Here is a 26,211-nt window from a genome sequence, read left to right as displayed (position 1 = left end):
TACCATCAAGAAACACATAAAATCACTCTAGAGGTCCCTTTTGGTTCGTAATGGAAAGAAAAATGAGTTCTGGGCTGAGTTTAATTTGGATTCTCTCTTATATGCATTTCTTTAGGAGAGAGTCAGGTGCCACTTTTCTGCCCACTCACAGAAGCTGGAGATTTTCGTACATTTTACCCTTTTTTCAATCCTAGCATTTAATCACTGTCAAGAGTTGAGCATCATGCGCAAACAGTGCATTTCATGTAACATTCACTCATACTCACTAGACCTCACAGGAAGATCACAGTCTGTAAGGGCACTAAAAACTGCAACTCATTCTTCAGCTACTTGCTGTAACACTACGAATGGTAAATGAAAAGCCAACAGTGCCACTATACCTCTCATCACACTTCTTTCCTATCTTTGAGCCCTGTCCTCATTTCTCCATCTTAGTTTTTATTTTTTAAAATAACTTTTAGTGCAAATCTTTTTAAAGGCTTACAAGGATTAAATATTTATTAACACAACAAATGGTTACCCTTTGACTAAAAGTCTATTCTATTCCCCAATTCTAATAGATTTTCCTCTAAAACTCTGAGGAGAGGAAATTTTGTTTGGGCTTTTCATATATGTAATGAGAGTTTAGGGAGTAAAAACTCCAGAAGAGCTTGGGCATACTACAGGGAAACGGTTAGTCAAGATGGCTGCAAGCTAAAACCTACACACAAAACAGCAGTTAGGAGACACATCAAGGGAAGGGAATGAACGTATAGTGACCATCTACAACAGAGTAGGTCCTGTGTGAGGCTCATTCATGTTATTCCCAAGTAAAATATCCAAAGTTAGGGATGAAGAGTACTTTCCTCCATATAAATCAGTGTATAAATGAGAGATAAATAAAACGGAGAAGCTATTTATTTCACCAGGATGCCTCAAAATGTTTTACTGTGAATTAGCTCTTTGAATAATCTTAACATTCTTAGTAGTCAGTAAGCTCTGTGAATTTCAGAACCACACTTTACTCACCTGCATAACTCACAGGGTACCCAGCACAGGGCCTAAAATACCTTCAGTTTAATGTTATCAGAGGGCAAGTTATATTTCCATTTTATTTCTGCGATATATCTGAGGCCCTCTAAGAGATTCTGTAACTTGCTCAATGTTCTCCAGTTAAACAGGAAGAAGTAATCAATGTGCCACCCAGCCTCACCTAACCACAGAGCAGCCACATTTCTATTACGCGGTTTGTTGTTGTTTAGTCACTAAGTCATGTCTGACTCTTTTTTGACCCCATGGACTGTAGCCCGTCAGGTTCCTCTGTCCATGGGATTCCGCAAGAATAATACTGGCGAGTGTTGCCATTTCCTGCTCCAAGGGATCTTTCTGACCTAGAGATTGAACCCAAGTCTCCTGCATTAGCTGGTGGATTCTTTACCACTGAGCCTCCACGGAAGTCTAATTATGCAGTTTTCTCCTGATTATTTCAAGTGATCAGGGAAATGGCAGAATCTAGTATAGTTGTAAATTTGGAAAGGCAACATGCCAACACAATATAAACATAAAGGCAACATACCAACACTAAATATAATTCCTTCTGATAACAAATATCAAAAATAGCACTTGAATGTTTACTATGAGCCAGGCACAATGTTGAGTACTTTACATACGAACTTAATCCTAATTATCCTATTGCAGAGTGACCATTATACTCATTTTACAGATAAGAAACTGAGGCGTACAGATTAAGTAAACTGACCAAGGAGAGACATTTATTAACAACAGAACAATGAGAATTTGCTCCTCATTCTGTAAGACTCTGTGCTTTCAACTACATCCCTATGGAATGACAAATACTATCTACCTATGGACACCGGCTACACAATGTAGCCCTACTACGTGGAGCTTACGGGGTAACCTGAAAAGAAAGAAAGAGTGACAACTGCATGAAAACTGCACATGCACTTATACCCAGCTGTGTAATCCCAGTCCTTCTAGGGCCATGGGGATAGAGCCTTTTCTACACAGCAAGGGGTGCTGATGGGATTCTGAAGCCAGTGAAAGCCGAGCAGCCAAGGAGAGCCTCCCACCTCCAACATCTGAGTCTTCTGTGGAACTTCTTGGTAAGGTATCTTTTCTTCTTGGCAGAGCTCAAACATGACATAATGAAATCTTAATAACTGCTCTGTGTTGGCAGCTAGACCTGAAGGAACCTACAATAATTCAGTGCCCTCTTCACTCTCTGTTCCACCCCCTTCCTCCTCTGTTCATTAGAGCAGCAGATAAACCAAGAACATTTTTGAGAGTCCTTAAAAGCTTTCAGATCTACAGCCCAGACATTAACACTTCACACAACTGAGGCAGTCCTTACTGTTAGAGACTGTGAAAAGTGGAATCGTCTCTCTACTCGAGAATCATTGGGTAATTTGAAAATGATTTTGACACTTTCAGGGTCATCAGGGGAAGGCTCCGGGGGCAGACACTCCAACTTCCTTTCCTTCTCCTCTTGTAAATTCTGTAGAGACACAAAGCAAAGGTGAGACTATGGTTCCAACTAGGGAACAAGGAAACAAGAAATACGATCATATCATAGGTTTACTAGAGAGTATCAGGAAAAAAGCTTCTTGGCAAGAGTCAGAAACACCTCACTTTAAATTATATTTATTTGCTTACACACCACTGCATCACATGTATTACTGATTGACTGTTAAGGTATGCAACTGGTAGAAAAAAGGGAAGGACTGAAAGATACTGGCTATAATCAAGCAGCAATATGCAATGATGAAACAAGATCATGAATTAAATGTCAGATGAGCTAACCCTGGTACCTGAATGTTTAAACACTACTGCTGTGAATTAGCATATTGAACTGTTTACTATCTGTTTATGCTTCCTTTTCATGGAACAGAGTTGTTTTACATAACCTTTATACTTACTCTTATATTTGTTTTAATAAACTTTAAAGAAAATACTTTTTGTGAAAAATGTAGTAAATATTAAAATGGCACGGAGAATTTAAATCATCCACAATCCTATCATCTAGTTTTTTCCTTTCACACTTAAGAAAAGACCAGTCTGGGAGTCACCAGAAGCAGAGACAGGCTCCTCACCCGCCGCCGCCTCTCTTCTGCCAGCTTCTGCTGTTGCACCTCTTCCTCCTTCCGCCTCTTCCGTTCTCGCTCCTCTCGCTTCTTTCTCTCTTTTTCCTGGTCAGCTCTGAGAGAGGCCAAGTAGGCCTCATCCTGTTGCTGTCTCAGCACCTGGGTCTGGTTTCGTTCTTCCCTGTGGACAGATCAAAAGCATAAAAGGAAAAGGTAAATCTCACAAAGCCCTGCATTTCCTTATACTGAAATTTTTCAGGGGGTTAAAAAGGTTGACAATCTCGGCAGATAACTATTTCACACTATCATGAGAGAGTACAAAGAAAGCAAGCAGAATCTAAATGCACTGTCTCTTAATTTAATTTGGCAGAAAAAGAAATGGCGAGCTTTCCATCTCTTTTTTTCATGTAAAACTATCCTTTTCCCCCAATCCTAACAGAAGTAACTCAGTATTATTGCCATCAAATGATCATCAATATCATATTTTATAGGTAAATACCTTCTCAGGTAACTGCATTTTCGTATATGTTGCTTTTATAAAACCAAAAAACGATACAGATATTTTAGCAGATTTGAAAAATACAGAAACACCTTATTCAGAGTTCTACTAATCAAAAAGGAAACACTAACATTTTGGTATATTTCTTTTTCTCTCTGAAAAATTGGGTATCTATGTAGAGTGTTGTGTGTGTCTGTAAAATTAAAAGAAAATATCCCAGAATGTTGAAGTGGTGGTAGGGATTATGAATTATTTAAAATTTCTTCTTTGTGCTTTTCTGTGTTTCCTGAATTTTCTACATTAATTCCTGGATATTACTTGTACGATGGGGGGGGGAGTTATAACCATTCCTCAGTTTTTATATTTAAGTTCTTTATATCATGCTCAGCTATTTTAAATGACATGATTTATAATCCTGAGCACAGAGTCTTTATTTTGAATGACATCTCCAAGGACAAATGATCTGATGGAGTTATTTAGGTCAAAGTATCCATATATGAATATTTTAACATTAAATGGAGAAGGCTTTTGAAGTTGCCTAACACTGAGAAGAAGCCAGGATTTGTGAAGCCCCAGGTAAGGCACCCACGTCTGCAGCTGGTCTCTCAGTTCTAGAGAGGAACTCCCCTGTACCTCTCTAGGCGTTCAGACACCAGGTAAGTCTGATTTGCGTCCATGATAAATGTCAGCTGGTTAATGAGGTCATCAGGCTGAATGAGGCCTTCTAGACGTCCTACCACAGTCATCCTCCGATCCTTCAACATAATCATGGCCAAGAATGGATAGGTATTTTCTCTTAAAGCCTGTGAGACTGACAGAAAGAAGATCCAAAAAATCAAGGGCAGGACTTAGGGATAAAACAGAATAATTATCTTAAGAGTTCACACAACAAGCAAGAGATAACTGCTTTAGTCTCAACTGGGAAACAGTGGAGGTGTCATTTATTCCCTGCCTACCTTTTTTCCTCCCCTACTTTCTCAATCTTTTTGTTGTTGTTGTTGTTATATATTCATGTTCCTATGTCCAATCAGTCTGATTAGAGGAGGACAGGCTTTTCTGGTGGGGTGTTGTTGTCATGATGATGCCAGAGCAGCCTGCAGAGTTCAAGGACAATGTCTATTTGACAGAGCAAAAAGGATATACAAGGACTCTGGCTACTGCTTATTATAATAATCTTCCTTTGTGCTGGTTGGGGTCAAGCCTAAAGAGGCCAAGGCTGTAACTCTCCAGTTTTCTGTTACTGGTGATGATCTCAACCATCATCTTCCCTATCTTTTGTTCCTTTTATCCAATCCCTTCCTTATCCCCTTTTCCTATGTCCTATACATGCTACCCAATTAAAAAAAAGGGCTAGCTTTCCTATTCTGAACAAGCTTAGAAAGTTGGTCCTCCAAATAATCAAGATTGTACCGTAACAGTTTTACCTTATGATTTGAAAAGAAGAGATTTTAAGCTTCTATAAAAATATCCTTAGTCTCCTTCTATCACTGCTCATCTCCAAAGCCATATTAGAATGTCAAATATGCAAGGACTTATCAGCTGTTTAAAAAACAATTAGGAACAACAACTCGGATTCCAGGATGCAGACGAACCATCTACTGCATCTTTGGTTCTCAGGATTTAGCACAGAACCTGTATGCCAATATATACTCAAAAGTTGCTGAACAGAAGTAGCTGCAAAGTAAACTGTTTTCCTTTACTAGATGCCTTTATATCTTATGGTGGTTTAGTTGCTAAGTTATGTCCAACTCTTGTGACCTCATGGACTATAGCCTGCCAAGCTCCTCTGTCCATGGGATTCTCCAGGCAAGAACACTGGAGTGGGTTGCCATTTCCTTATCCAGGGGATCTTCCCGACTCAGGGATCAAACCTGGGTCTCCTGCACTTCAGGCATATTCTTTACCGACTCTGCGACCAGGGAAGCTGATATATCTTACACTGACTTCTAAAGATATTTACCTCCAGTTAAGAGTTAGTTCGGAGAAGGCAATGGCACCCCACTCCAGTACTCTTGCCTGGAAAATCCCATAGATGGAGGAGCCTGGTGGGCTGCAGTCCATGGGGTCACTAAGAGTCAGACATGACTGAGCGACTTCACTTCGACTTTTCACTTTCATGCATTGGAGAAGGAAATGGCAACCCACTTTAGTGTTCTTGCCTGGAGAATCCCAGGGATGGGGGGAGCCTGGTGGGCTGCTGTCTATGGGGTCGCACAGAGTCAGACACGACTGAAGTGACTTAGCAGCAGCAGCAGCAGCAGCAGCAGCAGCAGCAGCAGCAAGAGTTAGTTACAGTCAGTAAAGATCTGAGCTTTCTGAACCCCTATGGGCACTCAACATACTCAAACAACTATTTCACTGTGCAAGAAGCTCTGGTAAAATTGCTAATGCCAAGAATAAACTCTCTGGTAAAAAGCCCACTAAGATTAAAGGCAAGTTGCTGGCCAGGACTGGGTATTTTAAAAAACAAAACAGGTTCTGGCAATGGTTAACTGTAATAAGTGGGCTAGAGTCTGACAGACCTGAGTGTGCTCCAAAACTTGCTAACTGTATGATCCTGGGCCAGCAGCTTAAATACCCAAACTATACAGTGGAGGTAATACAATCCCCATCTCTTGTGACTGCTGAGAGGTTTGGTTGGCCACAGAATAGTCATGCGATAAATGGCATGTCTGTCCAGATTATCTGAAAGATATTCTAACAATTTCAATGAGGAAAAAAACCCCACACAACTTACCTCTGTATCCCTCAGGTTTGTTTGTGGAGCATGCCCAGAAGAGCATCCTAGTGTTTATTAGTGAAATAACTTCTGGTGCACAGAGTGTGTTGCTGTGGAGAGGGATGAAAATGACATAAGAGGAACTTGCTTTCCACAACTATCAGCAGATAAGATCAGAAAAGAGGAAGAAAAAAAACAATCCACTTACCGACAGAATTCATCAGAGTCCTGGTGATCATCTCCATGAAGATAAACCAAAAGAAAGCGAAGCTCCCGTTTGGCATCATTAAGTGCCTGTGAGAAACAGAAGATCACTAATTATGATGATGACTGTGCCTCACACTTTTAATTAGGATAAAGATCCTAATGGATACAGCTATGTATTTAGGAACAAAAGAAGAAATAAGGAAAGAAGGTAAGCAAGAAAAGCAGAAAACTCCTGGGCTTCTATCTTCACACCCTTGGCACTCCTCTCCCAATAGAAAGTCCATATGCTAATAAGCTTCAGTGAAAAAGTTTTTAGTGTTGTTAGGATTTAAATTCTATTAGGCAAGTGAGAATAAAGAATAAGCAGCCTGACAGAAAAAAGCCCCATGTAATCACAGAAAAGTCAGCTGTTCCCACAGTCTAAAGGAAGATAAAAACAGGAGAATCTGACCTGAAAAAGGAGACGAGAATTTTGTCACTTTATAGCTACAGCATAACGGAGAAGGCAATGGCACCCTACTCCAGTACTCTTGCCTAGAAAATCCCATGGACGGAGGAGCCTGGTGGGCTGCAGTCCATGGGGTCGCTAAGAGTAGGACACGACTGAGCGACTTCACTTTCACTTTTCACTTTCATGCATTGGAGAAGGAAATGGCAACCCACTCCAGTGTTCTTGCCTGGAGAATCCCAGGGATTGGGGAGCCTGGTGGGCTGCCGTCTATGGGGTCGCACAGAGTCGGACACGACTGAAGTGACTTAGCAGCAGTAGCAGCAGCTACAGCATAATAAATACTGTGAAGATAAGCTGGATCCCTTGCCACATGCCAAACGGATGAGAAAATGAGGGACCCAAGGGCATTTTAAAGAGCATGAGTTTTAAAAGATCTTCAAAAACAAGGCAAGTGTCCCAGATTCCTGTGTATGCTTTTTCATTTGTAGACTCCTGGACACATTACAATTCAATTGAGATTTCCTGAACGACCAATAGTGGTCTACCCTCAGGATCACAGCAAAGAGGGTCTATGAGAGGTCCCATCTCATTCACAAATGTATCTCTAGCATTGAGCACAACGTGTGGCATATAGTAGGTGCTTAAGGCTTACTGAGTGGGGTGGGAGCAGCCAGTGAGAAAAATAAGATGTGGGAGAATCACACAGGAAGCAAGAGTCAGCATTTTTCTCCTTTTCCAGATAGATTCAGGAATCCTGGAGGCTGCAGAACAGAACCACTCTTAGGCACATGCCCACCACGCTACTTCTACATTTGTTTCTGGTGAAGTAGGGGTATGCCCAATACCCACAGAACTCCTACTAGTCTTCGCCCCCTGAGAGATAAAAACAGTCAAAGGTGTGTGTTGCTTGGGTTAAATGAGATGTGCTGCCTTGAGTCTATGGTCTATGCCTTTATTCAGTTCTGTGAGGGATCCAAGAAGACTTAGGCTTTGCCTACAAGGAGCTTATAGTCTGTACAGGAGATAAGACATGAACACAAACAACTATACAATAAGGAAGACTGTGACTGCTATAAGAAAAAAAAAAAAACACTATGAAAATACAAGACTATTTTAGTCTATAAGTAGGCAGGGTAGAGTTCAGCAATCAGGAAAGGTACGAAAGGGGAGAGACACGAGCTGGTGAAGGATGGGCAAGATTCCAGTTAACAAAAATGTGAGGAAGGCATTCCAGATAGAGGAAACAGTAAAGTAAAAGCAAAGGCACAGAGGTGGGACGTTACAGAGTGTGTTAAGGGGATTGTTTAGCTGGAACCTATGGTACAGGGAAACAAGTTATGCAGGAAAGACCTCAAAAGAGGTTGGGATTAGATCAAAGAGGGCCCAGCTAAAGGGCTTGTTTTTGTGTGTGTGTGTGTGTGTGTGTGTGTGTGTGTGTATAAGCTATAAAAAGTCATTTAAAGGTTTTGAATAAAAGAATGACATGATCAATGCTGGCCTATGCTTTCCTTTGAGGATAGAACCATATCAATAAATTGGCATCTATATGGTTTGTGGCACTGACCTGGCTGTACGTTCCCAGGTAGAAGACAGGGTGTGCCCTCCCATATTTCTCTTCAAAAGAGTGCATAAATGAAACAATGTCCCCAACGGGATCAGTGACCCGGCTGCGAGGGTCAGGCCGTATAAAACGAAGAGCAAACCTGGGGAGGAAGGAATAAATATCACATGAATCGGCTTACTGTAGTGCACACGGAGTGGGCCAGTTTGTAAAGATTCCTACACAGAGCCACAGGCTTGGCAGCAAGGGGAGGTGAATCACCTGTGAGTGGACCATCAAACCTGAGAATACAGTCTGGCTCCAAAGCCACAAAGCAGCAAGCTGTGCCACTGCCTGTTTAAGAAGAATGCAAACTACTAGGATTATAAATTTCAACACTGGTGTAAACAAATATTAAGTGCTTTTTGCAGAAAAATTTAGGACTGAAAGAACTGGGAAAGGAAGACACAATATCCACAAAGGTCAAGAGTCAGGCTGTGCCCTCAGACTCTTGTAATGGCACTGTCTAAAACAGCAGCCAAGAGCCACATATGGCTATCTAAATTACCAAGAAAATTAATTCAATACAATCAAAAAATTTAGTTCATCACTCACAATAGCCATATTTCAAGTGCTCAACAGCCATGTGTGGCTAATGGGTTCCATAATAGACAGTGAAGATACACAACATTTCCATCATCACAGAAAGTTCTGTTAGATAGTGCTGTTCTAGAACAGGGCTGTCTCTTTCTGGTTGTTCTACCTGCCTCTCCCTTTCCTTTCTGTTCTCCTGGAATTTTGAGTTATGAATCCACATTCCCGAACTATTCAGATTATGGACAAGAACTTCAAATCCAAACTTGCAGTCACGATTTACTTGCTCATCAATGGGGCAAGTAAATTCTGCTCAGTGATTTACGGCTGACAGCATCCATAGAGGAAGTTATAAAATGGATCTAGACAACACTTGGCAGAGTTGAAGACTTGGCAGTTATTTAAGTTTAAAGATGGTAGATCTGTTTCTGAAGAGCCCATCTTATCACATTTGTACAATACCATTTATTTATCCTTTGGGTTTCCATAAAAAGCAAAGGAGCAGAGGCTTGATAAGTCAAGGTGCTACATAACATTAAACAAGTTGCTTGGATGATACAGTTGCATTAAAATTAGTAACACATGCCATGCATATTTTTCCCCAAGGAAGTGAACAATATTCATATACTTGATTCAGCATAGAAAAGCTAACTACACTATGATATTCTCCTTAGCAAATACTAAGCCAGTTCTTTATCCCCTTAACAAATTCCCCATATACACACAATGTCACTTGGAATTTCTCCTGAATAATCAAATCTAACTCATTGACACAAACATTCCAAAGCAAATTAAAAACAAAAGAAAGAAGCTGTGTATGTGGAGGAGTGATTAGAAATCCTTAAGATTAATGTTTTGATAACTTTATCTGAAATCAAGTATTTTAGGATTATCTTATTACTCCAAGTTTTCAAATTTTATGAATGAATGGATAAAGGTTTTAATTATCTTTTGTTGTTGTTTTTTCTCATCACAAAACAGTCCAATGGCCAACACAATTTAGGACAATTAGCTTAAAAAAAAAAAAAAACAACAACAGAGATAGCAAATGATTTTAAAGATTTTTACATGCACCTCTGAAGCTGGTCAGTCCATACCTTCAGGCTCTGTTCCCTAGAGTAAGGCAAAGATTAGCCTGTATTCAGAGGCAGGTACAGGTTGCGCTATATGCATACAAGGCTACAGTTATTGGCCTGGATGCCCATAAACATTCTAGTTCTCCATAAAGATTAGGTGTGGATTCATCTATCACTGAGTTCTAGATCAGACACTCAAGTCTGATGTGCACCTTGGGTCCCCTGACGTTTTGCAGTCTTTCTGTAGCTTCTTGTGCTGAGCTCTCCAAACGGTAAAAGAAGGAAGTGAGAAGAAAAGTGAAGGTGTGAAGCAAGGATGTACACACACGTGGAAGGGTTACAGTGCCAGCAACCTATGGGTTGCCAAGACAAAGGGAAATGTAAAGAAGGGGTGTCTAGAACAGTGAAACTGTTATAGGAGGAATCTGGGGAAAAATGGGTCATTTCAGAGCAAGTCAATCTGTTGGAATTATGAGTTGTAAGATGCATTTGGGTGAAACTTAACAAGGAGTGTGAAGCTAGCAAAGGTAACAAAGGTTGGAACAGAAAGGGTGTGAAGACTAACTGGGGAATGTAGGGGGAAAACATGGTGGGATAGGGAGGATACAATAAATATAGGCAGACTCATTTGTGAAAATGGTAAAATCTGTTGTTACGTTCGAAAAACTGAAAATATTTTCATGCTATATGAAATACTTTAGGAAAGGTACTCAATATGACGATAAACTGGCAAGTCAAAATTTATAAGAGCATAAACCTTATTCTGATCTGTTTCTGCTCCAAAGTCTACCCTGTTGCTACTAAACACATGGATACAAAGGTACGTACCTAAATATATCAAGTATTGTATAATAGGTAAACCGGAACGGAAGCATTATCAAGTAATAACCCCATCCAAGCAGGCCCTGAAATTCCAAAAACAAAGTTAGACATCATTCTCCCAACCCGTAATACCTTAATTGCTAGATAAGATTTTCATTCTTTTTTGTCCTTTATGTGATTTCTCCTTCTGTCACATATGGTTCTCTTTTCCTGGACCACTTTATCTTTCTTAAAAAACCAACTACTTAGGACCTCATTTCATCTAATACTAACGTAATTTTTATATTAAATCTGCTTGAACACTTTTTGTGCAGCTACTTATATTAGTTGCCAAATTCAATTCCAAGTTTTCCTCCCCAAATAATAAATATTCATTCTTTCATTTTTAGAGTTAACACATTAAAATGTAGTATATAGAAATAACAAGAAAGATAACCAATATTACTACCTTGGACCTCTGTATAAAAGTGACGAATAATTGTATTAATCACAATTACAAATCTCCAAATACCTGCTAATCTCAACAGTAGTGTTAATTATTTTAGCAATATTGATTATTGCTACTCTTATTATTAACTAATAAATACATAGGGCTCTATAGCTTACAAAGCATTTATTATATATTATATTATGTTAATCTGATATCCTCTTTGTGTCCATGGCCAGGGAACTCTAGAGCTCTGGAACTCTATTAGTCGACATTAGGGTCTCAAACAAAGTCAAGCCCAAAACAAACTGGAGTAACAATGGGCACATATGCAGTCAAGTGCAGAATCCTAAGCACTGGACCACCAGAAATTCTTTTGAACTACTCCTTGAGTCATATAATCCTCTAAGATTCTGTGCTCTTCTACTGTTAAATACCCTAAAATAGCTACTTAGAAACTCTGTTTTTTAAATTTTACCAAGTACTCTGCAAAAGGAATGATAGAATACATTTTAAATTCAAGTGTAAGAAGTGAGTGTTAACTCTTAAGAATAAGAAAGAGAAACTCTAAAAGTTCTCTGGAGTTCACTGTGAGTATACACACCTGACTTCCCTAATCTGACTGTGAATAATCTGAAGAGGGAAGAATGCTTCTTTATTCACCTCTAGATTCCCAACAGCAAAATATCAAGTACCCTGAAACACTCTTAAATGCCAACTGAATATAACTGAATCACCTCCTTGCTACTACTAGCCCTGAGATTAATTTCAAAGATATGGCCAAGGCTCCCACAGAACTTCCAAGTATTTCCCTAGAAGTAGCTTAAAATTAAGCAAAATGAAACAGCAAAGAATTCAGTAAACATTTTAATTTAAAAGTGCAGGGTCTACTAAACACACAGCAAACATTTTTAGACACATAAATACATGTAGATAAAGTGTCATAAACACAAAACAAGGCACAGAAAACTCTTCAAGTAACTGGCATAGAAACAGGGAAAAAAATAGTTACTTTCATTGGTTCACTAAGGAATCAAGAAAAAAATGATAAACCCAATAAATCTACCAAGGAGCTAGGTCAAGCTAACAGGTTTATATTCTCAATATTCCTTTTGCTCCTATCATACAGAGATCAACATAACCAAGTAAGAGAACTTTTACAATAAAAAAGGGAGAGGTTCCGGCTATGAAATAACTTGCCCTTGGTTGTGGTCTTGAGACAACATAGCTGTAGATCCTGTGGTCAGCTGTATTAACTTGCAAGGGTCGCGATGGTGGTGGGTTGAAAACACTCGGTACACCCTCTTGCTCGTTCAATCTGTCCTGTACAGCAGCCTGAGAGGAAAAAAACAGTAGCACTTCAGTGATGCTCATATCAACCTAGAAGAGACAACTATTGCTGGTGTGTCAAAATAGGTCACCAGGGAGTACACACTCATGAACCTTTTTTAACTTGCTAAGGTGGGAGGCAATGTGTGGTGATGGCTCCATAATTCATATACAGAGGCGTCCAAGGAACCTGTCTGGAAGCTCACTGCTTTTATTCAGATGGTATACACTATTTAGGGTGGCCAGGTTACAAGGTGTTTGACTGTACAAGCATAAGAAAAACCACCCACAGAGAACACAAACTGTAGACACAGTTTGTGTCTGGTGCCCCCAGAACTGTGCAATGGAGCCATCTTGATCGGTTGGTATTGAGGGAAAGCTTGGCTTTGGAGCAGAGGAAGTTAGGTCTGAATCCTAGCTCCAGCACTGAGAAAGTTGCTTGGCTTATGTGCCTCAGTTTTCTCACATGCAAAATAAATGAACAATACTTTTCAGGGTTAATCTGAAAATTTAATGAGATGACCATACAAAATTTTATATAATTCCTGGCACAAAGATGATATTCAGTAAAAAAAAAAAAAGTTTCATTCCTTTCCTAACTCTGCCCCTGAAACTGGATATTTGTCCCAGTATAGTTAGAAAATTTGGCTTTACCCAAAGGGAAATCTGATCTCTACCTTCAGCTTCTGGAGGTAATCAACGTCACACCTGGTAAGAGTATCTTTGCTATGGGATTTTATGGTGGAGCTACGCACCCCATGCCCAAGGTAAGAGAAACCCAAGTAAGATGGTAGGTGTTGCAAGAGGGCATCAGAGGGCAGACACACTGAAACCATACTCACAGAAAACTAGTCAATCTAATCATACTAGGACCACAGCCCTGTCTAACTCAATGAAACCAAGCCATGCCTGTGGGGCAACCCAAGACAGGTGGGTCATGGTGGAGAGGTCTGACAGAATGTGGTCCACTGGAGAAGTATTCTTGCCTTGAGAACCCCATGAACAGTATGAAAAGGCAAAATGATAGGATACTGAAAGAGGAACTCCCCAGGTTGGCAGGTGCCCAATATGCTACTGGAGATCAGTGGAGAAATAACTCCAGAAAGAATGAGGGGATGGAGCCAAAGCAAAAACAATACCCAGTTGTGGATGTGACTGGTGATAGAAGTAAGATCCGATGCTGTAAAGAGCAATACTGCATAGGAACCTGGAATGTCAGGTCCATGAATCAAGGCAAATTGGAAGTGGTCAAACAAGAGATGGCAAGGGTGAACGTCGACATTCTAGGAATCAGCGAGCTAAAATGGACTGGAATGGGTGAATTTAACTCAGATGACCATTGTATCTACTACTGCAGGCAGGAATCCCTCAGAAGAAATGGAGTAGCCATCATGGTCAACAAAAGAGTCCAAAATGCAGTACGTGGATGTAATCTCAAAAACGACAGAATGATCTCTGTTTCTCTCCAAGGCAAACCATTCAATATCACAGTTATCCAAGTCTATGCCACAACCAGTAACGCTGAAGAAACTGAAGTTGAACAGTTTTATGAAGACCTACAAGACCTTTTAGAACTAACACCCAAAAAAGACGTCCTTTTCATTATAGGGGCCTGGAATGCAAAAGTAGAAGTCAAGAAACACCTGGAAAAACACCGGAAAATTTGGCCTTGGAATGCAGAATGAAGCAGGGCAAAGACTAATAGAGTTTTGCCAAGAAAATGCACTGGTCATAGCAAACACCCTCTTCCAACAACACAAGAGAAGACTCTACACATGGACATCACCTGATGGTCAACACCGAAATTAGATTGATTATATTCTTTGTAGCCAAAGATGGAGAAGCTGTATACAGTCAACAAAAACAAGACCGGGAGCTGACTGTGGCTCAGATCATGAATTCCTTATTGCCAAATTCAGACTTAAATGGAATAAAGTAGGGAAAATCGCTAGACCATTCAGGTATGACCTAAATCAAATCCCTTATGATTATACAGTGGAAGTGAGAAATAGATTTAAGGGCCTAGATCTGATAGATAGAGTGCCTGATGGAACTATGGAATGAGGTTCATGACATTGTACAGGAGACAGGGATCGAGACCATCCCCATGGAAAAGAAATGCAAAAAAGCAAAATGGCTGTCTGGGGAGGCCTTACAAATAGCTGTGAAGAGAAGAGAGGCGAAAAGCAAAGGAGAAAAGGAAAGATATTAAGCATCTGAATGCAGAGTTCTAAAGAATAGCAAGAAGGGATAAGAAAGCCTTCTTCAGCGATCAATGCAAAGAAATAGAGGAAAACAACAGAATGGGAAAGACTAGAGATCTCTTGAAGAAAATTAAGAGATACCAAGGGAAAATTTCATGCAAAGATGGGCTCGATAAAGGACAGAAATGGTCTGGACCGAACAGAAGCAGAAGATATTAAGAAGAGGTGGCAAGAATACACGGAAGAACTGTACAAAAAAGATCTTCACGACCCAGATAATCATGATGATGTGATCACTCATCTAGAGCCAGACATCTTGGAATGTGAAGTCAAGTGGGCCTTAGAAAGCATCACTACGAACAAAGCTAGTGGAGGTGATGAAATTCCAGTGGAGCTGTTTCAAAACCTGAAAGATGATGCTGTGAAAGTGCTGCACTCAATATGCCAGCAAATTTGGAAAACTCAGCAGTGGCCACAGGACTGGAAAAGGTCAGTTTTCATTCCAATCCCAAAGAAAGGCAATGCCAAAGAATGCTCAAACTACCGCACAATTGCACTCATCTCACACACTAGTAAAGTAATGCTCAAAATTCTCCAAGCCAGGCTTCAGCAATACGTGAACCGTGAACTCCCTGATGTTCAAGCTGGTTTTAGAAAAGGCAGAGGAACCAGAGATCAAATTGCCAACATCCGCTGGATCATGGAAAAAGCAAGAGAGTTCCAGAAAAACATCTACTTCTGCTTTATTGACTATGCCAAAGCCTTTGACTGTGTGGATCACAATAAACTGTAGAAAATTCTGAAAGAGATGGGAATACCAGACCACCTGACCTGCCTCTTGAGAAACCTGTATGCAGGTCAGGAAGCAACAGTTAGAACTGGACATGGAACAACAGACTGGTTCCAAATAGGAAAAGGAGTACGTCAAGGCTGTATACTGTCAGTCTGCTTATTTAACTTCTATGCAGAGTACATCATGAGAAACGCTGGACTGGAAGAAACACAAGCTGGAATCAAGATTGCCAGGAGAAATATCAATAACCTCAGATATGCAGATGACAACACCCTTATGGCAGAAAGTGAAGAGGAGCTAAAAAGCCTCTTGATGAAAGTGAAAGAGGAGAGTGAAAAAGTTGGCTTAAAGCTCAACATTCAGAAAACGAAGATCATGGCATCCGGTCTCATCACTTCACGGGAAATAGATGGGGAAACAGTGGAAACAGTGTCAGACTTTATTTTTGGGGGCTCCAAAATCACTGCAGATGGTGACTGCAGGCATGACATTAAAAGATGCTTACTCCTTGGAAGAAAAGTTATGACCAACCTAGATAGTATATTCAAAAGCAGAGACATTACTTTGCTGACTAAGGTCCGTCTAGTCAAGGCTATGATTTTTCCAGTGGTCATGTATGGATATGAGAGTTGGACTGTGAAGAAGGCTGAGCGCTGAAGAATTGATGCTTTTGAACTGTGGCGTTGGAGAAGACTCTTGAGAGTCCCTTGGACTGCAAGGAGATCCAACCAGTCCATTCTGAAGGAGATCAGCCCTGGGATTTCTTTGGAAGGAATGATGCTAAAGCTGAAACTCCAGTACTTTCGCCACCTCATGCAAAGAGTTGACTCATTGGAAAAGACTCTGATGCTGGGAGGGATTGGGGGTAGGAGGAGAAGGGGACGACCGAGGATGAGATGGCTGGATGGCATCACGGACTCGATGGACGTGAGTCTGAGTGAACTCCAGGAGATGGTGATGGAGAGGGAGGCCTGGCATGCCACGATTCATGGGGTCACAAAGAGTCAGACACGACTGAGCAACTGAACTGAACCGAACTGAACTGAAGCACCCTAGAAAAACCAACCATGTAACTTAAGCTGGAGACTTTGAGTAATGCAGTATCAGTCAACCTAGAGACTGAGTTCAATGACACAGGCAACTAGTCAAATCAATCATGCCTCTGTAATAAAGTCTCAGTGAGAAACTGGACACTGAAGGTGTGGTGAGCCTCCCTGGTGGGTAACACTTGGTGCCTATTGTTAAACACCTGGGCCAGGAGGGTAACATGTATTTGGAACTCAAGACTTTGCCGAAAGAGCTTCTTTCTTTAGCTGATTTTAATCTGTATCCTTTCCCTATAATAAACTGCAACCATGAGTTGTAATAGGTTTCAGTAAGCTCTTTTAGTGAATTATCAAACCTGCATGTGGTTTTAGGAACACCTTGTACTTGCCGTTGCTAACAGGAGTAAGGGTGGTCTTTCAGAGGACTGCATGCTCTCTAACCTTCATAGCTGGCTTTAAACTCTGCCTCTAGGTTTTACATTTTAAAGTGTTGACACACAATTCAATGGGAAAGAACAGTCTTTCCACAAATAAGGCTGAGACAACTGGATACCACTGCAAAATAATGAAGCTGACCTACTAAAATCACCCTGTATACAAAAACTAACTGAAAATACACCAAAGACCTAAATGTAAGAGCTGAAATTATTAAACCCTTAAAAGAAAACAGCTGGAAAAAAAAATCTTTGTGATTTTGGATTAGGTTATGGTTTCTTAGATAAGATATTAAAAGGACAGACAACAAAAGAAAAAAACAGATAAAATGGACTTCATCACAACTGAAACACTTTCATGTACCAAAGGACACTATCACAGAGAAAAAAGACAACCCCACAAAATAGGAGAAAATATTTACAAATCATGGATCTGTTAAGGGTCTAGTATCTACAGTATATAAAGGACTCTTACAACTTATCACTTAAAAGACAAACAACTCAATTTAAAAATGGGCCAAGGACTTGAATAGATATTTCCCCTAGGAGATAAACAAATGATCAAAATGCATATAAAAAATATACTACACCATTAATCATCAGAAATATGCACACAAAAATCATGAGATACTACTTAACATCCATTAGAATGACTATAATATAATAAGAGACAGATTTTTACAAATTGTAGGTTAGGGTGTGGACTTCCTAGGTGACTCAGTGGTAAAGACTCTGCCTGCCAATACAGGAGACATAGCTTGGATCCTTGGGTTGGGAAGATCCCCTGGAGGAGGAAACAGCACCCCACTGCAGTATTCTTGCCAGGAAAATCCCATGGACAGAGGAGCCTAGTGGGCTACAGTCCACGGGGTCACAAAAGAGGAGACAACTAAGTGATTGAGCACCTGTGCACGTGAGGATGTAGAAAAACTGGAACCATCATGCACTATTCTGGGGGGTATAAAATAGTGTAACCTCTGGAAGCAGTCTGGCAGTTCTTTAAAAGGTACTCTTTGAGACCCCATGGACTGTAGCCCACCAGGCTCCTCTGTTCATGGGATTTTCCAGGCAAGAATACTGGAGTTGGGTGGCCATTTCCTCCTCCAGGGGATCGTCCTGACCCAGGGATTGAACCTGAGTCTGCTCTGTCTCCTGCACTGGAAGGCAGATTCTTTTTTTTTTTAAATCACTAAGCTACCTGGAAAGTCCTAGAGTTATCACATGATTCAGCAATTCTACTCTTAGATACCCAAGAGAAATGAAAACATATGTCCCACACAAAAACTTATACACTAATATCCACTGAAACATTAATAATAAAAACTGAAAGTGCAAACAATCCAAATATCTATGAACTGATGAATGGATAAAGATAACCGTGGTATATTCATACAAAGAATATTATTTGACAGTTAAAAAACTGATACATATTGTGACATGGATAACCAAGTGAAATAAGTCAGATACCAAAGGACAAACACTGATTCCACTTATATGATGTATCTAGAATAGTCTAGTTTTATAGTGGCAGAAAGTAGAGTTGTGGTTACCAGAGGCTGGGCAGAGACAGTAATGGGAAATAACTGATTTAGTGGGTAGAGAGTTTGTTTGGGAAGATGAAAAAGTTTTAAAGATGGATAGTGGTTAATTGTTGTACAACAATGTAAATGTACTGAAATTAATGTTACTAAATTATACTGCCCCTTAAAAATTACATACCTGGGTGAAGCCAGATGTTCTTCACATACTTCAACTAAAACTATATATCACAAAAGATTAAAAGCAGAAGTGAATATGAAGATCCAGCTTTTTTTTACTAAGCCAGACAAAAATATCTGCAAACATTTATGTTAACATACAATGAGTTTATTATTTTAAAAATGAATACTAAACTAAGAAAAAAGATATGAAACTGAAAGATGAACTCCCCAGGTCGGTAGGCGCTCAATATGCTACTGGAGAAGAGCAGAGAAATAGCTCCAGAAGGAATGAAAAGGCTGAGCCAAAGTGGAAACAATGCCCAGTTGTGGATGTGTCTGGTGATGAAAGTAAAGTCCGATGCTATAAAGAACAATACTGTATATGAACCTGGAATGTTAGGTCCATGAATCAAGGTAAATTTGAGGCGGCCAAACAGGAGATGGCAAGAGTTGAACATCGTTATTTTAGGAATCAGTGAACTAAAATGCAGTGGAACGGGCAATTCAGATGACCATTACATTTACAACTGTGGACAAAAACTGCTTAGAAGAAATGGAGTAGCCCTCATAGTCAACAAGAGAGTCCGAAATGCAGTATTTGGGTGCAGTCTCAAAAACGACAGAATGATCTCTGTTTCCAAGGCAAACCATTCAATATCACAGTAATCCAAGACTATGCCACAATCACTAATGGAGAAGAAGCTAAACGGTTCTATGGAGACCTACAAGACCTTCTAGAACTAACACCAAAAAAGGATGTTCTTTTTATCATAGGGGACTAGAATGCAAAAGTAGGAAGTCAAGAGATACCTGGAGTAACAGGCAAATTTGGCTTTGGGGTACAAAATGAAGCAGGGAAAAGGCTAACAGAGTTGTGCCAAAATTTTCTGGTCATAGTAAACAGCCTCTTTCAACAACACAAGAGATGACTCTACATATGGACATCACCAGATGGTCATCACCAGACTGATTATATTCTTTGAAGACCAAGATGGTGAAGCTCTATTCAGTCAGAAAAAAAAAAACAAAAAACCCAGGAGCTGACTGTGGCTCAGATTGTAAACCCTTTATTGCCAAATTCAGACTTAAATTGTAGAAAGTAGGGAAAACCAGCAGGCCATTCCGATATGACCTTATGATTATATGGTGGAAGTGACAGATGGATTCAAGATATTAGACCTGATAGAGTGCCTGAAGAACTATGGATAGTGGTTTGTAACAGTGTACAGGAGGCAGTGATCAAAACTATCCCCAAGAAAAAGAAATGCACAAAAGGCAAATTGGTTATCTGAGGAGGCCTTACAAATATGTGGGAAGGAAGAGAAGTGAAAGGCAAAGGAGAAAATCTGAATGCAGAGTTCCACAGAATAGCAAGAAGGGATAAGAAAGCCTTCCTAAGTGATCAATACAAAGACACAGACGAAAACATAGAATGACTAGAGAAGTCGAGAGAAGACTAGAGAAGTCGTCAAGAAAACTAGAAATACCAAGGGAACATTTCATGCAAACACGGGCACAATAAAGGACAGAAATGGCAAGGACCTAACAGAAGCAGAAGATATTAAGAAGAGCTGGCAAGAATACACGGAAGAACTATACAAAAAAGATCTTCATGACCCAGATAACCATGGTGGTGTGATCACTCACCTAGAGCCAGACATCCTGGAGTGTGAAGTCAAGTGGGCCTTATGAAGCATCACTAAGCAAAAAACTAATGGAGGTGATGGAATTCCAGCTGAGCTATTTCAAATTCTAAAAGATGATGCTGTTAAGGTGCTGTACTTAATATGCCGGCAAATTTGGAAAACTCAGCAGTGGCCACAGGACTGGAAAAGGTCAGTTTTCATTTCAATCCCAAAGAAAGGCAATGCCAAAGAATGCTCAAACTACCACACAACTGCATTCACCTTATACTAGCAAAAGTAATGCTCAAAATTTTCTAAGCCAGGCTTCAACAGTATGTGAACCAAGAATTCCCAGATGCTCAAGCTGGAGTTAGAAAAGGCAGAGGAACCAGAGATCAAATTGCCAACATCCTCTGGATCACAGACAAAGCAATAGTTTCAGAAAAACATCTACTTCTGCTTCACTGACTACACTAAAGCCTTGGACTGTGAATCACAACAAACTGTGGAAAATTTTTAAAGAGATGGGAATACCAGACCAGCTTATCTGCCTCCTGAAAAATCTGTATGCAGGTCAAGAAACAACACTTAGAACCAGACATGGAACAACGGACTGGTTGAAAACTGGGAAAGGGGTACGTCAAGGTTGTATATTGTCATCCTGCTTATTTAACTTATATGCAGAATACACCAAGCGAAATGCTGGGCTGGATGAAGCTCAAGCTGAAATTAAGATTGCCAGGAGAAATATCAATAACCTCAGATATGCAGATGATACCACCCTTATGGCAGAAAGCAAAGAGGACCAAAGAGCCTCTTGATGAAGGTGAAAGAGGAGAGGGAAAAAGTTGGCTTAAAACTCAACATTCAAAAAATGAGGATCATGGCCTCCGTTCTTATCACTTCACGGCAAATAGATGGGGAAACAATGGAAACCATGATAGACTTTATTTTCTTGGGCTTCAAAATCACTGCAGATGGTGACTGTAGCCATGAAATTAAAAGACGCTTGCTCCTTGGAAGAAAAGCTATGACCAAGCTAGACAACTTATTAAAAAGCAGAGACATTCTTTGCTGACAACTATCCATATAGTCAAAGCTATGGTTTTTTCAGTAGTCATGCATGGATGTGATAGTTTGACAATAAAGAAGGCTGAGTGCCAAAGAATTGATGATTTTGAACTGTAGTGTTGGAGAAGACTCTTGAGAGTCCCTTGGACTGCAAGGAGATTAAACTAGTCAATCCTAAAGGAAGTCAACCCTGAATATTCATTGGAAGGACTAATGCTGAAGCTCCAATACTTTGGCCACCTGAACAGAAGACTCTTAGAAAAGACTCTGATGCTGGGAAAGATTGAAGGCAGGAGACGGGACGACAGCGGATAAGAGGATTGGATGGCATCACCAACTTGATGGACATCAGTTTGAGCAAGCTCCAGGAGATCATGAAGGACAGGGAAGTCTGGCATGCTGCAGTCCATAGGGTCGCAAAGAGTCGGACACAACTGAGTGACTGAACAGAGCAACAACATGGTAATAAACAAACACATACAGCCTATATAAATAAAAGCTCTCTGGAGAACAACATACTTATTTTGGGGCTTCCCTGATGGCTCAAACATAAAGAATCTGCCTGTAATACAGAAGACCGAGGTTTGATCCCTGGGTCAGGAAGATCCCTTGGAGAATGGAATGGCTACCCACTCCAGTATTCTTGCCTGGAGAACTCCACAGACAGAGGAGCCAGGCAGGCTCATCTATGGGGGTCACAGAGAGACACAACTGAGCAACGAACACTTTCACTTTTCACTTTTGACACACAAATATTTCTAGAGAGGCACAGAAATATCTGGGGAAAAAGCAAAAGAAATTGTTAATACTACTATGTTGGGAATGTAGGACTGTGAGACAGTGGTAGGGAAGTGATCAGAGCCAGATTTTTTCATATTTAATCTTAGGCTTTGTTTGAACTTTTTCAGCTAAATTTTCTTCTTCTATTAATTGATCTTTAAAAATTGAAGTATAATTGATCAATTTCTGCTGCACAACAAAGTGATTCATTTATACACATCTATATTATTGTTCTTCAGTCGCTCAGTCATGACCGACTCTTTGCAACCCCAAGGACTGCAGCACACCAGCTTCCCTGTCCTTCACAATCTCCTGGAGTTTGCTCAGACTCATGTCCATGGAGTCGATCATGCCATCCAGCCATCTCATCCTCTGTCATCCCCTTCTCCTCCTGCCCTCAATCTTTCCCAGCATCAGAGTCTTGGTTAACTGGTTTGATCTCCTTGTAGTCCCAGGGACAAGAGTCTTCTCCAACACCACAGTTCAAAAGCATCAATTCTTTGGCGTTCTTTATAGTCCAACTCTCACATTCACACATGACTACTGGAAAAACCATAGCTTTAACTGGATGGACCTTTGTGGGGAAAGTAATCTCTCTGCTTTTTAATATGTTATCTAGGTTGGTCACAGTTTTTCTTCCCAGGAGCAACTGTCTTTTAATTTCATGGCTGCAATCACCATCTACAGTGATTCTGGAGGCCCCCAAAATAAAGTCTCTCACTGTTTCCACTGTTTCCCCATCTATTTGCCATGAAGTGATGGGAACGGACGCCATGATCCTTGTTTTTTGAATACTGAGTTTTAAGCCACTTTTTTCACTCTCCTCTTTCACTTTCATCAAGAGGCTCTTTTTTAGTTCTTCATTTTCTGCCATATGGGTGGTGTCATCTGCATATCTGAGGTTATCAGACTCCCAGCAATCTTGATTCCAGCTTGTGCTTCTTCCAGCCCAGCATTTCTCATGATGTACTCTGCACAGAAGTTAAATAAGCAGGGTGACAATATACAGCCTTGACATACTCCTTTTTCTATTTGGAACCAGTCTGTTGTTCCACATCCAGTTCTAACTGCTGCTTCCTGACCTGCATACAGGTTTCTCAAGAGGCAGGTCAGGTGGTCTGGTATTCCCATCTCTTCAAGAATTTTCCAGTTTGTTGTGATCCACACAGTGAAATGCTTTCATGTAGTCAATAAAGCAGAAGTAGATGTTTTTCTGGAACTCTCTTGCTTTTTCCATGATCCAACGGATGTTGGCAATTTGATCTCTGGTTCCTCTGCCTTTTCTACATCCAGCTTGAACATCTGGAAGTTCACGGTTCATATACTATATTGAAGCCTGGCTTGGAGAATTTTGAACATTACTTTGCTAACATGTGAGATGAGTGCAACTGTGTGGTAGTTTGAACATTCTTTGGCTCTGGAATGAAAACTTAACCTTTTCCAGTCCTGTGGCCACTGCTGAGTCTTCCAAATTTGCTGGCATATTAACTGCAGCACCTTAACAGCACCATCTTTTAGGATTTGAAACAGCTTAGTTGGAATTCCATCACCTCCAGTAGCTTTGTTCATAGTGATGCTTCCTAAGGCCCACTGACTTTGAATTCCAGGATGTCTGGCTCTAGGTGAGTGATCACACCATTGTGGTTATCTGGGTCATATTTATCTGGATCTTTTTCGTATAGTTCTGTGTATTCTTGCCAGCTCTTAGTATCTTCTGCTTCTGTTAGGTCCATACCATTTCTGTTCTTTACTGTGCCCATCTTCCCATGAAATGTTCCCATGGTAGCTCTAATTTTCTTAAAGAGATCTCTAGTCTTTCTCATTCTGTTGTTTTCCTCTATTTCTTTGCATTGATCACTGAGAAGGCTTTCTTTTCTTTCCTTGCTACTTTGGAACCCTGCATTCAAATGAGTATATCTTTCCTTTTCTCCTTTGCCTTTAGCTTCTCTTCTTTTCTCAGCTATTTTTAAGACCTTGTCAGACAACCATTTTGCCTTTCTTTTTCTTGGGGATGGTATTGATCACTGCCTCCTGTACAGTGTCACTAACGTCCGTCCACAGTTCTTCAGGCACTCTATCAGATCTAATTCCTTGAATCTATTTGTAACTTCCACTGTGTAATCATAAGGGATTTGATTTAGGTCACACCTGAATGGTCTAGTGGTTTTTCTTACTTTCTTCAATTTAAGTCTGAATTTGGCAATAAAGAGTTCACGATCTGAGCCAGAGTCAGCTCCCATCTTGTTTTTGATGACTATATAGAGCTTCTCCATTTTGACTGCAAAGAATATAATGAATCTGATTTTGGTGTTGACCATCTGGTGATGTCCATGTGTAGAGTCTTCTCTTGTGTTGTTGGAAGAGGGTGTTTGCTACGACCAGCATTCTCTTGGCAAAACTCTGATAGCCTTTGATGTTTCATTTTTTCATTTTCTACTCCAAGGCCAAATTTGCCTGTCATTCCAGGTATCTCTTGACTTCCTACTTTTGCATTCTAGTCCCCTATAGTGAAAAGGATATCTTTTTTGGGTGTTAGTTCTAGAAGGTCTTGTAGGTCTTCAATAGAACCATTTAACTTCAGCTTCTTCAGTCTGTGCCCAGTGATTGGGGCACAGACTTGGATTACTGTGGTATTGACTGGTTTGCCTTGGAAATGAACAGGGACCATTCTGTTTCTTTATTTCACTTAGTATGATATAATCCCCGGCTCTATCCATGTTGCTGCAAATGGCATTACTTCTTTTTTTCTTTTTTGGTGGCTGGGCAGTATCCCACCGTACACACACACGGCATGCTCTTCCTCCATCCCTCCAGGCTGTCCCCATGCCTCCTGCGGCAAATCGCGCTGAGCCTGGCAGGTGCGCGTCTCTGTGGGCACCCAGGCAGGGGCTGCGCAATGCATGGCGGTTCTGCTTGTGGCTTCCTGAGGAGCCGTCACACTCATTTCTGCAGTGACTGCACCAAGTTGCCTCCCGCCAGCAAGGCAGGAGGATTTGTTTTCCCCACACCCTCTCCAGTATCTGTTATTTGTAGTATTTTTAATGATGGCCATTCTGACTTGTATGTGATGGCACCTTACTGTAGTCCTGATTTGCATTTCTGTAATAGTTTTAAGTGATATTGAGCATCTTTTTGTGTAACTTCAAATGAAAGTTACTTTTATGTATTATTTTTAGGAGTTACTGAAAGTGAAAAAATGTAAATATGGCATAATCCCATTTATGTAACAAGAAAATTATATACAAATCTATACAGCTATATAAACAAACAAAAAGTGTTTCTCAATAACTCCTGGACCAAAGAAGAAAACAAAACGTTTAAAATAATGGTTTCAGAAGAAAATTCACAGGCTTAAATTTAAGAGTACAAATAAATCAACAAAGCTGCAAAAAGCATAATGGTAAAAAAAAAAAGAACACAAACCTACAAAAGTATGGTAAAATTCATTAATGTCAGATTTTGTTTTATTAACAGTAAAAAGAACTGATAAATACAAAAGTTTTTTATAAACAAAACAAGTAAAGTAAGTCTCCAGCAAATCTCATTTTAAAAAAAGGAAAGTAAGCATAATAAAAACCATGAGAAGAGGGAATAATAGAACAAACACAGAAGAGAGAAAATGACATCGTGCTTGGGATAGCCTATGCTAATCTCTAAACCTATCCTGAAAATCTCGAAGAAAAAAGGATCCTCAAGAAAGCTTATCAAGAAAAAAGCAGGCAACAAATAGATCATGAATAATGGGAGGAAAATGAAGAAGTTAATACAGAAAAGGCAGAAGCAAGTTTTAAACTGCTTTCTTTTGAATCTATGT

General features: G+C 40.2%; 1 protein-coding gene across 2 annotated transcripts in view; it reads right to left on the bottom strand.

Moving 5' to 3' along the window:
- The window catches only part of FAF2 (Fas associated factor family member 2), a 69,143-nt gene that overhangs the window by 6,424 nt on the left and 36,508 nt on the right, over positions 1–26,211 (bottom strand). For both annotated transcript variants that reach the window (XM_052642826.1, XM_052642827.1), the window contains exons 3-10: positions 12,616–12,750; positions 10,995–11,071; positions 8,521–8,659; positions 6,507–6,592; positions 6,317–6,408; positions 4,213–4,390; positions 3,090–3,261; positions 2,351–2,494 (exon numbers count right to left, since the gene is read on the bottom strand). In XM_052642826.1, the coding sequence (XP_052498786.1) occupies positions 2,351–2,494; positions 3,090–3,261; positions 4,213–4,390; positions 6,317–6,408; positions 6,507–6,592; positions 8,521–8,659; positions 10,995–11,071; positions 12,616–12,750 (1,023 nt within the window). The remainder of the gene's footprint in view (positions 1–2,350; positions 2,495–3,089; positions 3,262–4,212; positions 4,391–6,316; positions 6,409–6,506; positions 6,593–8,520; positions 8,660–10,994; positions 11,072–12,615; positions 12,751–26,211) is intronic.

This window comes from Budorcas taxicolor, chromosome 7 (genome assembly GCF_023091745.1).
Source record: "Budorcas taxicolor isolate Tak-1 chromosome 7, Takin1.1, whole genome shotgun sequence".
Lineage (NCBI taxonomy): Eukaryota > Metazoa > Chordata > Mammalia > Artiodactyla > Bovidae > Budorcas > Budorcas taxicolor.
The sequence above is the reverse complement of the archived record's forward strand: the minus strand, read 5'-3'. Positions and strand labels throughout refer to the sequence as shown.